Below are 12,974 nucleotides of genomic sequence, written 5' to 3'. Positions count from 1 at the left end.
AAAAACCAAAAGCGTCCTTTCTTTTTGTGGCTGAATCGTACAAGAGTGTGCAGCTAGACCGCAGTTTACTCTGTCAGGCGTCGGGGCTGAATATGTCAGTGTGCAGCTAGACCGCAGTTTGCTCCATCAGGCATTGGGGACGGACGTTTGCGTTGTTTCCACTTTTTGGCAATTATGAATAATGCTGCTTATTAGATGACATTTGAATTATGACATTTATTCATTTACTTTTGTCTTCTGTGGCACAAACTATGAAAAATAGTAATTAACAATTAGGTTTCCAAAATCCTGTGTACGTGTTTCTTAGAAGTCATTACACATTTAACTCAAAAGGAAAGCATTAACTTCCAAAACATGGAAAGTGTTCAGGCATCTGACTCTTATTACGTGGACTTTATTGATCCCCATTTAATACATGCTACATTCAGCTTAACCCCCTTTTACCTGAGGCAGAGTTAAACTCTTAGGGAAACCAGTGTGCCGAAACATTGTTTACCGATTTCCTTTCTGCAGTTGTTTCTCACTAATATTAAAATGTTTATAAAGTTTCTCGGAGTATTTTTAGTTCTTCCTGTTCCTCAATCTTAGGTTCATTTCTCATTGTCAATATCTGCTTAAGAAAAGGTTAAGAAAGTTATTGAAAAATGCTAACAACTACGATTGTAGTTGTAACTTATGGTTGCAAAAGGCTTTGTTTTTAAATTGCGCTGCATTCTGAGTGGGGCTGTGGTTGCGGGTCTTTCAGCTGGGAGAACCACCACAGACGACGAGCTGGAAGAGATGCTGGAGAGCGGGAAGCCATCCATCTTCACTTCCGACGTGAGTGGGGGTGTGGCCCTGTGGCTCCGTGTCCTCTTCTGTAGACAGAGCTTTTTAAAAACCCTTTAACGTCCACACCCATCGTAAGTTTGTTAATATTATCTTTTATTTTTGTTTTTCCAAGATTATATCAGATTCACAAATTACTAGACAAGCTCTCAACGAAATCGAGTCACGTCACAAGGACATCATGAAGCTGGAGACCAGCATCCGAGAGTTGCATGAGATGTTCATGGACATGGCTATGTTTGTGGAGACTCAGGTAGTTACAGACTCTTGCATTCTCCAAGAGAGATGTCAGTCATATGTAAAATCTTACTGCATCCCACTCTATCTAGTGGATGTATCTAGGAAAGCTGTTATTTTGGATCCACCAAATTCAAGTTAATTGCAGTGTTAAATGTGATGCTGAAATGCTGGAAGCAGCTTTAACAGTTGAACTGTTAACAGGAAGGGACTGGTTCAGTTGATTAAATCATGGAGTGTTCATAGGTCAGCCTTTTAGGCAACCATAGGCAACCTAAACTTTGTTCATGGAGAATTCTTACTGAAATATGCAGATGTTTGTGCTAGAATTAAGAGAAAAGGGAGATACAAAGATCTTCTGTGTATGCCCATACATAAACACAAACATGTGGCACGAGCTCGGCTCCATAAAACAGTATTCACAGAAGGAAAGGCGTATACCAAACAGTGTAATGGCAGTGAGACTATGGGAATTTTAATCTTCTCTAAAAGTATTTCTTTTCAGATTTTCTATGAGGAGCATATATTACAGTAATAACTAGGAGAAATGTCTGAAAGAATCAACCCCAAGTGGGGATACAATCTATGACACAGATACAAGCTTGTGCCTGTTACACGGGGTTTCCCATCTGTCCAGTAACACAGACAGGGAGTGAGAGCAGGTGTGGAAAGGCCCTTCTGAGTGAACCGAAGAGTTAATGCAATTCTTAAAAAATAGAAAACTCCTCTGGGAGGCTGAGATGGGAGGATTGTTTATGCCCATGAGTTCAAGGCTGTGGTGAGCTATGATCACGCCACTACACTCTAGCCTGGGTGACAGAGTGAGACCCTGTCTCCAAAAAAAAAAAAAAAAAAAAAATATTTATATATATATATGTATGTATATATTGAACTCCATGTAAAGTACAGGATGGATCACAGATCACATGCTCTGTGATGTGCATGGGTATGTTCACACTCGCTCTTTGTCTTTGAATAAGGTCCTCTCGTTATTTTTTCAAATACCACGGAGATAAGACTCTGTTGCTGGTTAGGATTCAGCTGACCACCAGGTGAAGCGGAAGCATTTATATCGAACCATCCTAAGTAAATGGTTTCCTCACGTGTCCTGAGCCTGGTTTTGGATCTGTTTTGGCTGGAGTCATCCCCTAAGTAGGTTCACATCTGATGGGCTTATTTTCTGAGACTGCCTGGATTGTGTAAGGATAGGAATCCATCCACACACAGGATTGTTCCTGCCTGCTTCAGCAACCTTGTTAAGAAACACTGTTCATTTTGAGGAACTTTATCATGAGAATGTGTGTGAAAAACTCAGGTACCACGCCTATTTTTTTTTTTTTTTTTGAGACAGGGTCTTGCTCTGTTTCCCAGGTTGGAGTGCAGTGGTACAATCTTCGCTCACTGCAACCTCTGCCTCCTGGGCTCAAGCAGTTCTCCTAACTCAGCCTCCTGACTAGCTGGGACCACAGGTGTGCACCACCATGCCCGGCTAATGTTTATATTTATAAGCATTTGCTAGAGGAAACCAACAGCTACACAGAGGGCAGGGATGGGACGATCTTACTCCTTTTTGATTTTGAGGCCCCGTTGCCATTCATTATATGATAAGTGGAGTGTGGGTAGTCTGATTACCATTGGTTACTTATTTACAGGAAGCATTCCAAAGGAAACCAGCTGGACAGAAAGCACGAGAGATGATTTCTGTAATTACTAAAGCTTTTGTAGTACCTTAGACTTCAACTGTAATTGCTCTATACCAAATGCATTGCATTAAGCTCCGTTAGAAAAATGGCTGTATCCCTGGCTTTGTTTCACTGTTTCCTTTTAGAAGTCTGTTGGTATTGCATTATATTGACTCATCTAATGCAAATGTATGCATAGTCAGAGATTACTAGTAAGTTGAAGTTTGTGACTGAGTTAACTCTCCGTCATTCTTCAATGCTTTATGATTCACTGCTGCAGGTTGTGTCTGTGGACAGAAAACCAGGTAATACGTTTCCTCCCTCACACTTTACTGAATTCACCTCCATTTACATTTTGCTCATGAATGTAGTCAATTGAGTGTCAGATGTGAGCTATGCTCAGTTTACTGATTTGAAGAAGTAGTTACAATTTTCTACTTTGTGGAAAAGATGTCATTCTTTGTACATTGTCTGTCTGTGCATAATGGTAAAATACTAGTTCAACCAAAAGCTGGCTGCCTCCCTTCACCCTGCCATCTGTGGAAAGTGTCCGCGTGTTAAAGGTATGTCAGAATTGACTTGAGATGCCTTTAATTATCAACATGGTGGCCCATTCTTTTTTGTTCTTTTTAAAATATAAATTGAGTTTTAATTGCTTTGCACTGGCACATGTATAATGGCCTCATCTTTTATCTTTCTGTAAATGTGAAAAAAAACCTCAGTATCCATTACATGCACATTGTGTTTATATAAAAACTTTGTTCTGTGGTTGTCTTAAAGATACATAATTAAGCCATTTGAAAATGTCTTCTAAGTTTGAAACTTTTTGTTTTAAGGGTGAAATGATCAACAACATAGAAAGAAACATTATGAATGCCACAGACTATGTAGAACACGCTAAAGAAGAAACAAAAAAAGCTATCAAATATCAGAGCAAGGCGAGAAGGGTGAGTTTGGCTTCGAAGAATTAAGCTGTGTTTTTCTCTTCATTTGGTTTCAAGTTGTAATACATTGATATAAGCCTGCCTAAAAGGTATTCCAAGAAATAATTAAATAAATGTTTTGTTTTAAAATGGAAATAATTCTTTTTGCTAAAAATTTAAAAGGTTTATTAGATGAATTATTTGTAGTATAAACCCTTTTGTGTTCTAAGTAATGGAAACCCTAGGGCTGGGTGTGGTGGCATGCCTGTAATCCCAGCACTTTTTTTTTTTTTGAATTGGAGTTTTGCTCTTGGTGCCCAGGCTAGTAGAGTGCAATGGAATGATCTTGGCTCACTGCAACCTCCGCCTCCCGGGTTCAAGTGATTCTCCTGCCTCAGCCTCCTGAGTAGCTGGGATTACAGGCACCCGCCACCACGCCAGGCTAATTTTGTATTTTCAGTAGAGATAGGGTTTCACCATGTTGGCCAGGCTGGTCTTGAACTCCTGACCTCAAGTGATCCGCCCATCTCGGCCTTCCAAAGTGCTGGGATTACAGGCACTTTGGGAGTGAGCCACGGTGCCCGGCACCAAATTGTTGGCTACACATTTGATGCAATGAACATTTATTTTTAATTTAGGTTATTTGTGAATTCTTGGTTTGGAGGAAAGAAGACAATTATTTGAGACTGTGGACCTGCAGTCTTAGGTAGCACCCACTTAAAGGGATCCTCAAAAGAAGGGAGCCCCTTTCACTCAAGATGCACAGACTTTGCATTAAAAAGGGTTCAGGGAACCCTGTGTGATATTTTGTTACAGAGGCAAAAATTTAAAACTTACTGTCCTAACTTAGGCATCTTATGATAGTGCCTCTGACACTGGAGAGATTATGGGTTTTCCACATTGTCACCTCCTTGTGCTAATACACAGAGATGCTGATATTCACCATGTTAGGAAAAAATGGAGTGAGACGGTGTGTGTGGATGCACCTCCAGGTGATGGCCCTGAGACACACCCCTGGGCTGCAGGCTCAGCCGCCAGGGCACACCCTCCACTTTTCCTGGGTATGTCTAAGTATGCTCGTCATCTCTGAAATGCCAGACGTGGTTTCTCACGTTATTTCATTTATTGCTTTAAAAAAAATTGGCCCCTAATGAAAATTGAGATGAAGAGATACCTGTATAAAGTGCTTAACTTAGTCCAGGCCCAAGTCAGCTTTCATTAAAAAAAGGCAGTCCTGTTCCTTTTCTCCATGACCTGAACACGTCAGTCTGGTGAAAACGATAGTGGAAGTTCATTGGTTTTACAAAGGAGGAAGGTGGTGGGTGTGATACATCTTCATTCTCCTCTGTGGATGAGCAAGCCTGGCTCTGTGAGGTGCTTGGGGTCTGTGTGGTACCTGGCGTATAAACTTGTCAGAGGCATGATGCCTGTTTCAGAAATGACACTGTCTTTTTGATTAGATGCCTGCTAATGGAACCCTCCTGGCTTGTCTCCCTGTCCCCTTGCCGCCCAAATGCTTTGCTGCTGCCCCTGGCTCAGGTGTGGGTCGCCCCCACTCCTAGTTCCTGCATTTGTTCCTGGGGAGCCATGTGGCCCTCGGAGGGAGGCCAGGCAATGTTTGTAGAAGGGTTTTTTTTTCTGTGTGCTGTGTCAGGAGCAGTGAAGAAGTAACTGCCAAGAACATAAAAGAAGGAGCGAAAGGCCGAGGACTGAGTGTGTAGGGGCTTCGTTGACGAGGCAGCGGGGCTCTCCGCCACTGAGCTAGCAGGCCCATACCTCTGTACGTGCGGAAAACTAACTGCATGTCTCAGTCATCAGAAATGTGGCAAAATGACATGGTCGTGCTGTCCGCATGGATGAAACCTGAAATAACAGTTACATAGCAGCTTATCGCCAAGCAGTCTGACCTTACTAAGTCACTCTCAAGAAACCGCGCAGCAGTATTAAGCAGTGTCCTGTAACTTAGCTTCTAAAGTGAGTTCTGACGGGTGTTTTGCTTTATTTTATTTTATTATTTTTTTTGAGATGGAGTCTTGCTCTGTTGCCCGGGCTGGAGTGCAGTGGCATGATCCTGGCTCTCTGCAACCTCCGCCTCCTGGGTTCCAGCGATTCTCCTGCCGCAGCCTCCTGAGTAGCTGGGATTACAGACCCACACCCGGCTGATTTTTGTATTTTTAATAGAGACAGGGTTTTGCCATGTTGGCCAGGCTGGTCTCAAACTCCTGTCCTCAGGTGATCTATCCGCCTCCGACTCCCAAAGTGCTGGGATTACAGGCGTGAGCCACCACTCCCGGCCAGGTCGTTTTATTTTAAGTGAAGGATGTCTTTTAATGTGGCAATATGAAATTAACCATGCATGATATAATCAGCTTGCTTTTCTTTGACAGAAAAAGTGGATAATTATTGCTGTGTCAGTGGTTCTGGTTGCCGTAATCGCTCTAATTATTGGCTTGTCAGTTGGCAAATGATGGTGTGGATGACGTCAGTGTGCATGCCTCTCTGCCAGGGTGGGAGTAAGTAACTCATCAACTAAATTACTTACTAACTTTTGGAATTAACCAGTAATAGTGTTTGCTTAATTGTAATAGACATAAAACTAATAAAAGCTTGCCAGCCACGCAGTACAGATAATGCCATCTAGTGATACATCTGCCTGTGTGCTGATTCTCGTGCCCAACCACTGTGTTTACTGAGAACAAACATAGGCTGGGTGGTAACTCATTTTTAAACCAAGGCTACCTTCTTACCCCGTTTTTAAAAGTGTTTTTGAGACATGGTCTTGCTCTGTCACCCAGGCTGGAATGCAGTGGCGTGATCATGGCTCACTGCAGCCTTGACCTCCTGGGCTCAAACTATCCTCCTACCTCAGCCTCCCGAGTAGCTGGGACTACAGACGTGCACCACCACACTCGGCTAATTTTTTAAAAAAATATTTTTAGTAGAGATGAGAACTCTCTGTATTGCCCAGGCTGGTCTTGAATTCCTGGCCCTCAGCCTCCCAAAGTGCTGGGATTGTAGACAGACATGAGCCACCGTACTCAGCCTGAATCTTTTGTTTTTGATCTAAGGAGACCATTAGCTCTTTACATGTAGTGGGTCCTTCATTAAATGTCATAGAAATATCGGTGAAGATTAATTCTCAGTTAAAAAACTTGTAATGTTTTGTCTCCTGAGTTTTAACTTTTAGAGTAATTGCAACACTGAAAGGTACTTTATGAAATACACTAACGCATCATTTTACTATGGAATCGAGGGCATGCATTAACGCTGAGAAAAACATTGACTGAAAGGAAAATCCTTCGGCCTTTCTATAGGCAGTATCTATTTTATTTAAAAATATTTCCCTTAATTTTAAAAGGAAAATTACGTATTATATTTAGTTAGCATGCCTGTTAATTCTTAAAGAATTCTGAATATAAAAGATATCAGTTTATTTAAAGAATCATTGCCTTTGCTCGCGGTGTGAGTGTCCCCTTTCCTAAACTTCAGTGGGCTTTATGGTTTCCCCGCACATTGGGAGCCATCCTTGCACTGGCCCTGAAGCGGGAATGCTGTCGGTGTGTTACAGGTGGACACAACAGTGATTTCTCTGTAAATGTTTGTTTGGCAAAATTCTTGTATTAGACAGTTGTGAACTGTTCCCAGGTGTCTAGAGTGTGGCAAGTCATCCCCGATGAATTTATTCTTGGGTTATGGAAGTGACTGCAGACTTGATAGTCACCCAAGGCTTTTTAAAAAGTTAACATACAGCAGAAAGGAATCATGAGCATGGTTAAGTCACATTATTGCTTTGTAATCTTTAAGATTTATTCGTTCAACATGGCAACACCCTGTCTCTACAGAAAAAAAAAAAAATCCAAAAACTAATTGGGCATGGTGGCACATGCGCCTATAGTCCCAGCTACTCCGGAGGCCGAGGCAGGAGGATCACCTGAGCCTGGGGAGGTCGAGGCTAGAGTGAGCCTAGATTGCACACGGCACTCCAGCCTGGGTGACAGAGTGAGACCATCTCAAAACAAGAGATTGATACCTTAATGTGAGCATCTGTTACGCTTACCATACACAGCTACCAGATGAGTTTTCACGTTAGTCTTCTGACATTTATGCAAAAGCCACAAAATTACACCTGAAATTACTCCATAAGGAGCTCTGGGATGCTGCGTGTGTTAACATTCCATTATTTGGCAGTCAGAACTCTCTTACAGTCTATTTTTATTAGGCAGGATGTTTGTGTAGGATGTTCATTAGGCAAGATGTTCTATTTTTTTCTTCTTAGCTTTGCTGAAAATATTGTACGTGATTTTTCTTCATTGTTATAGTAGTATTTTTCCATATTTTCATGATTCTAACATGTACTTTCTGAGTTTTTTCCTAGTAGCTATAATACGGTTAGTTTAATGTGGTTACACTAAAGATAAAATTACTATTTTTAGCGTGGACACAGTGAAATGCGCTACTTTTCATGGGCACTACTTGGCATTAAGGTTGACTAAAAGAAGGCTCCTCTCAGTGTGACCCCTGGGGAGTGGGGCTTGAAGTCCTGTGCCCTGGGCCTGGCTGGCCATTTCACCCTAGTGTCTGTAAAGAAGAATGAACATAGAAGGACCAGCAGTTATCTTTGCATAGGAAGGCAGTGGTTAATGTCCTTAATTTCACTTTTAAAATGTTAACATAGCCTTTCTCCCTTTAGCAATTGGCCTTCCTGGGGCTGGGTGCTGCCCCTCCCTGCAGGGTGTGCCAGGTGCAGGCCCGTCACCCCGGAGCATGGGTGGGATGCGCTGCTTTAAGGAGACAGGTGGAGTCTTACAGGTTTTCGGTGAGAGGGCCCTGGCCCCGACCTGGAGCTGGACTCCCCAGGGTGTGCCCTCTCCAGGAGATTAGATGACTCCTGAGTCCTGTATCCTAGACTCCATGTAGTTGACAGTCATCCTGAAAGCCAGATGTGGCAGGAAAGCGCACACACGTCGAGCACCCAGACACGTGGCAGGCAGCGCAACAGCAGCAGGAGATGAGAGCGCGCTGCGTGGAGCTGACTCCTGGTGGCCCAGCTGCCAGCACACTCACTTGCTGAGCGGGAGGGCGCGCGCCTCCCTCTGGAGGGAGGGAAGACATCCCAGAGAAAAGGAAGAAGACGTTTCTCTAGGAAGGTGCTGAGAGAGGGGTGTAGGAGCGCATGTAGAGGATGAGAGAGTGGCTGGGGCTTTGCAGGAAATATGTGTGATGTTAATAGGGAACCAGAGTTTGAGGGAGGGGCCTTCCTGCAGGCAGCTCTCCCTGGTCCTGAGGAGTCACTGGGAGGCTCACCGGGGCCTGCCATGCACCTCTTGATAACCCTGCGTAACTGACTGAGCCAGCAGTCTTGGAGCTGTCCAGGCTCAGCAAACAGGATTTCTTAGGTAAAGGCACTCATACATTTGGAACTGTAATTAAAATGATGGATCTCTGCTGTTCAAAAAGAGAACTCAAAGTCCTACAGCGCGGTGCCTCCTGCCGTGTCTTTCTTCCCTTCCCTCAGACAAGCTTCCTGGAGGAGGCTCCATTTATTAAGCCAAAGGTGGCCTCGCTTTCCCTTGTGTGAGGATACTTGTTAATTTTTAAAAAGTTAAATGCTGTGTCACGCCCTGCTTCGAGACCATCAGTGCAGTAGAAGAATGAATGAATGTCTTGTTGATTTCTTACACATGTTCGTCATGTTTAAATGTAAAAAATGGATAAGTCCAGGTGCAGTGGCTCATGCCTGTAATCCCAGCACTTCGGGAGGCCAAGGCAGGAAGATCGCTTGAGCCCAAGAGTTCGAGACTAGTCTGGGCAACATAGCAAGACCCCATCTCTTAAAAATATATTTTTTAATTAGCCAGGCATGGTGGTGCATGCCTGTCATCCTAGCTCCTTGGGACACAGGTGGGAGGATTGCTTGAGTCCAGGATGATGTGTTTGCAGTGCTCCATGTCTGCACCACTGCTCTCCAGCCTGGGCGACAGAGTGACACCTCCTTTCAGAAAAGAAAGAAAAAATAGGATTTTTCAGCCAACAAGAAATTCGTTTAAAGTTTTAAAAATATGTGTAATTCATCCAATTAACAGCAATCCTGGAGTTTTATTATGATTAAAAGAAAGTGTTGGCCGGGCGTGGTGGCTCACGCCTGTCATCTCAGCACTTCGGGAGGCTGAGGCGGGTGGATCACGAGGTCAAGAGATCGAGACTCTCCTGGCCAACATGCTGAAACCCCGTCTCTACTAAAAATACAATAATTAGCTGGGTGTGGTGGCGGGTTCCTGTAGTCCCAGCTACTCAGGAGGCTGAGGCAGGAGAATCACTTGAACCCGGGAGGCAGAGGTTGCAGTGAGCCAAGATCACATTCTTTTCTATGACATGGAGGAGTCCTTTCTTGATAATGGATGTATTTTTTAAACTATCCCAAATCCCAGAAGGATTAGTTAGCAAATGACATTGTTGATTTCTTTGATACATTGCAAATTAATGTTTTTCTTTATCTTGCAGAAAATGATGTTCATTATTATTTGTGTAATTGTTTTGCTTGTGATCCTTGGAATTATCCTAGCAACAACATTGTCATAGCAACCATATCCCAAGAGCCATTTATCCTTGAGACTCAGACCACATCTGCAACCAAATCAGCATCCTGTCATTTCGTGAATGAATCTCAGACGCTGTAACCCGGCATCGAGTGCTGACCTTTTAATGTATGAGTTCACGGAAGAAGCACAACCAAACGTCTTGTTCGGTGAAAGCGCTGTAAGCACAGTGGGTGTGATGCATGACCCTGAATGACACACTACAGAATGTGAGCAGTGTGAGACTTCTCTCACTGGCCTTGAAATAAGAAAATATTGAACAGTTTAATATTAAAAATATTTCAGTGTTATAAATGTGCATGAAGTTTAATTAGGAAGGAATGCTTTATGTTGTGAAGCTCTTTTTGTTTTTTTTTTTTTTGAGACGGAGTCTCACTTTGTCATCCAGGCTAGAGTGCAGTGGTGTGATCTCGGCTCACTGCAACCTCAGCCTCCCGGGTTCAAGCAATTCTCCTGCCTCAGCCTCCCGAGTAGCTGGGATTACAGGCGTGTGCCACCACACCCAGCTAATTTTTTGTGTGTTTTTTTTTTTTTAGTAGAGACAGGGTTTTACCATGTTGGCCAGGCTGGTCTCGAACTCCTGACCTCGTGATCCACCCACCTCAGCCTCCCAAAGTGCTGGGATTACAGGCGTGAGCCACCGGGCAGGCCGTTCTGAAGCTTTTAGATCTCAGGTCTAAGGCTTCCTTTCCCTCCCTCTCCCAGCTAGTATGTGCTAATTAAGAGACCTTTTATACTGTTATGTTTATTGCCTGTTTGAAGAAATAATTTTTATCACGTTTTTGTAAGATATCTGTAATTTTAAATGTTTATAAATTGTTTAATATATTAGCATCTTAATTTACCCCATTTTTATATACTGAATGTGGCCTTCTGAGTGAAACAGGAAGCTTCATGGTGTTGGAGCCACCTTTGTACAATTGTTTACAAAGTTTCCCATTGTCACAGAAAACATTGGGTGCAAAGCCCCTCAAAGCCCTCAAGTGCCTTCTGTGAGTTTAAATGTGCTGGTGCCCTCCAGAAAAGCCTCGGCCTCAGCTCCATTTCCGCCTGTTCCCTCCCCCGGGATAATGAATGGTTACTGCACTTAAAGACCGTGGTCTCTTTTCACTAAATAGGAAATTCGAGTTTCCCAGTTTACATGAATAAAGTCTGAATTTAAGGCGGTGATGAAACTGAGGTTCAGTACTCTCGGGACTCGAGGAAATTATTCCTGAGACATGGAGTAATTCTTACAAATTTAAACTATTGTACAGATGACATACATGTTGTTAAGTACCTAATGTTTTGCTGAACTTTAAAAGTTAATTTCCAAATTGTATAGGGATTCATGATCATTAAACCTTTTTATTGTTCATTTTTTTAGTAGAAGAATATGACTTATTTTTGGAATTGTAAAATGTATGAACTGGTGAGTGGACATCTGTTAAGAGAGTCACTAGTCAGAATGTTAAAGGAGTGCATGAAGGATGCCCCAAATATCGTAAACTCCTGTTACTCCTGCATGTGGTGGTGTAAGCATGTGACTTTTAACGCCGTTTGGTTTGAAACTAATGTAGAGATGCCTGATTCCAAACAGGTGTGGAGAATATTGAACGGCTCAGAAGCCGCGTCCCTTACTTAACACAATTCTGAATCTCCCTCATCCATGACGTGTCCATTGGATCACTCGCTGGTGGTCACTGTGTGGCAGAGTTACTAGGGGAATTCTGCCTGTTTTTTTTCTTTTGGTCTTTAAACACCCTGCCGTGGGATGTGCTTACTGATTTGTGGCTATGTTGAAGGTATCACTTGTCTTGAGGGTTTTCAGTATTTCAGGATCATGCTGGTGGCAACAGGACCCCACGCCTCTGTGGAATCATGTCCTTGGGGGGACCTGCCTCCCGTGATGTCCCACCATTCCTTCAACATCCGTCATATGAGTCCTCCCCTTTTACAACACTTACTATGGTATTTTTCAAGTTGTTCTTCTTAGATTTGCAGTACCCACTGAAATTTGTGTTTTTATAGTTGAAGTTAAGAAAATGCTATTTGATTTGTATTTAGCTATTTAAGTCACTTGTCCAATGACGTGTATGTCTAAGCCTCATGTACCGATTTGAAGTCAGACTTAAAAATGTATTTACAGATTCACTTGTGGCTTTTTAATCGGTTCTTCAAATATTTCATGTTTACATTAAAAATTTCCAGAGAAGCATAAAAGTATTCACTTCCTGCCTTGTCATTTCCGGAAAGATTTTGGGGAGATATTTTATTGCATATTCATTAATAAATTGTTCTACTAGGAAAATTGCTCTTGTGGCTATTATTATGTGTAATGATGTAATTTTTGAAGTATTTGGTAATTTTTTGATTATTAATGTTATATTACAAGCTTCTGTTGTTCATGGCTCAGTTGTCAGTACCATGTATTAAGGGACTTGCTGGAATTCTTGCTGTTTCTAACAGATACCAATTCAGCGAATTTGGGCTTTATCTCAAAGTCACTCTGTTTGAATTCTTTGTCAATTTGACACATTCCATTTGTTAATGGGGGGATCTGCCCGCCCCTCACTATGTTCTGAGTTATTTATCCTCTATACTTAATCCTCATTCAGGGTTTTTCTTATTAAGTAGAATTTCTTTCCTCAACTGAATTCTGAGCATATTGGAAAGTGACACTTGAAAACCACGATTTAAAAAAAAGAGAAGATAGAACTGGAGAAAAC

The 12,974-nt window shown here is 42.5% G+C and overlaps 1 protein-coding gene across 4 annotated transcripts in view; it reads left to right on the top strand.

Annotated features, from left to right (window-relative positions):
* The window catches only part of STX2 (syntaxin 2), a 49,709-nt gene extending 37,153 nt beyond the window's left edge, over window positions 1-12,556 (top strand). Inside the window, exons 7-11 of one of the 4 annotated variants that reach the window (XM_003276121.2) lie at window positions 746-819; window positions 944-1,081; window positions 3,584-3,694; window positions 6,058-6,183; window positions 10,172-12,556. In XM_003276121.2, the coding sequence (XP_003276169.1) occupies window positions 746-819; window positions 944-1,081; window positions 3,584-3,694; window positions 6,058-6,138 (404 nt within the window). In that variant the 3' untranslated portion in view covers window positions 6,139-6,183; window positions 10,172-12,556. Of the gene's footprint in view, window positions 1-745; window positions 820-943; window positions 1,082-3,027; window positions 3,053-3,583; window positions 3,695-6,057; window positions 6,184-10,171 lie in introns of those variants that run through there. The other 3 variants (XM_030821690.1, XM_003276122.2, XM_030821691.1) reach the window with 3 other exon arrangements.
* The last annotated feature ends 418 nt before the right edge of the window (window positions 12,557-12,974 follow it).

This window comes from Nomascus leucogenys, chromosome 10 (assembly GCF_006542625.1).
Source record: "Nomascus leucogenys isolate Asia chromosome 10, Asia_NLE_v1, whole genome shotgun sequence".
Lineage (NCBI taxonomy): Eukaryota > Metazoa > Chordata > Mammalia > Primates > Hylobatidae > Nomascus > Nomascus leucogenys.
This window is presented reverse-complemented; position numbering and strand designations above follow the sequence as displayed.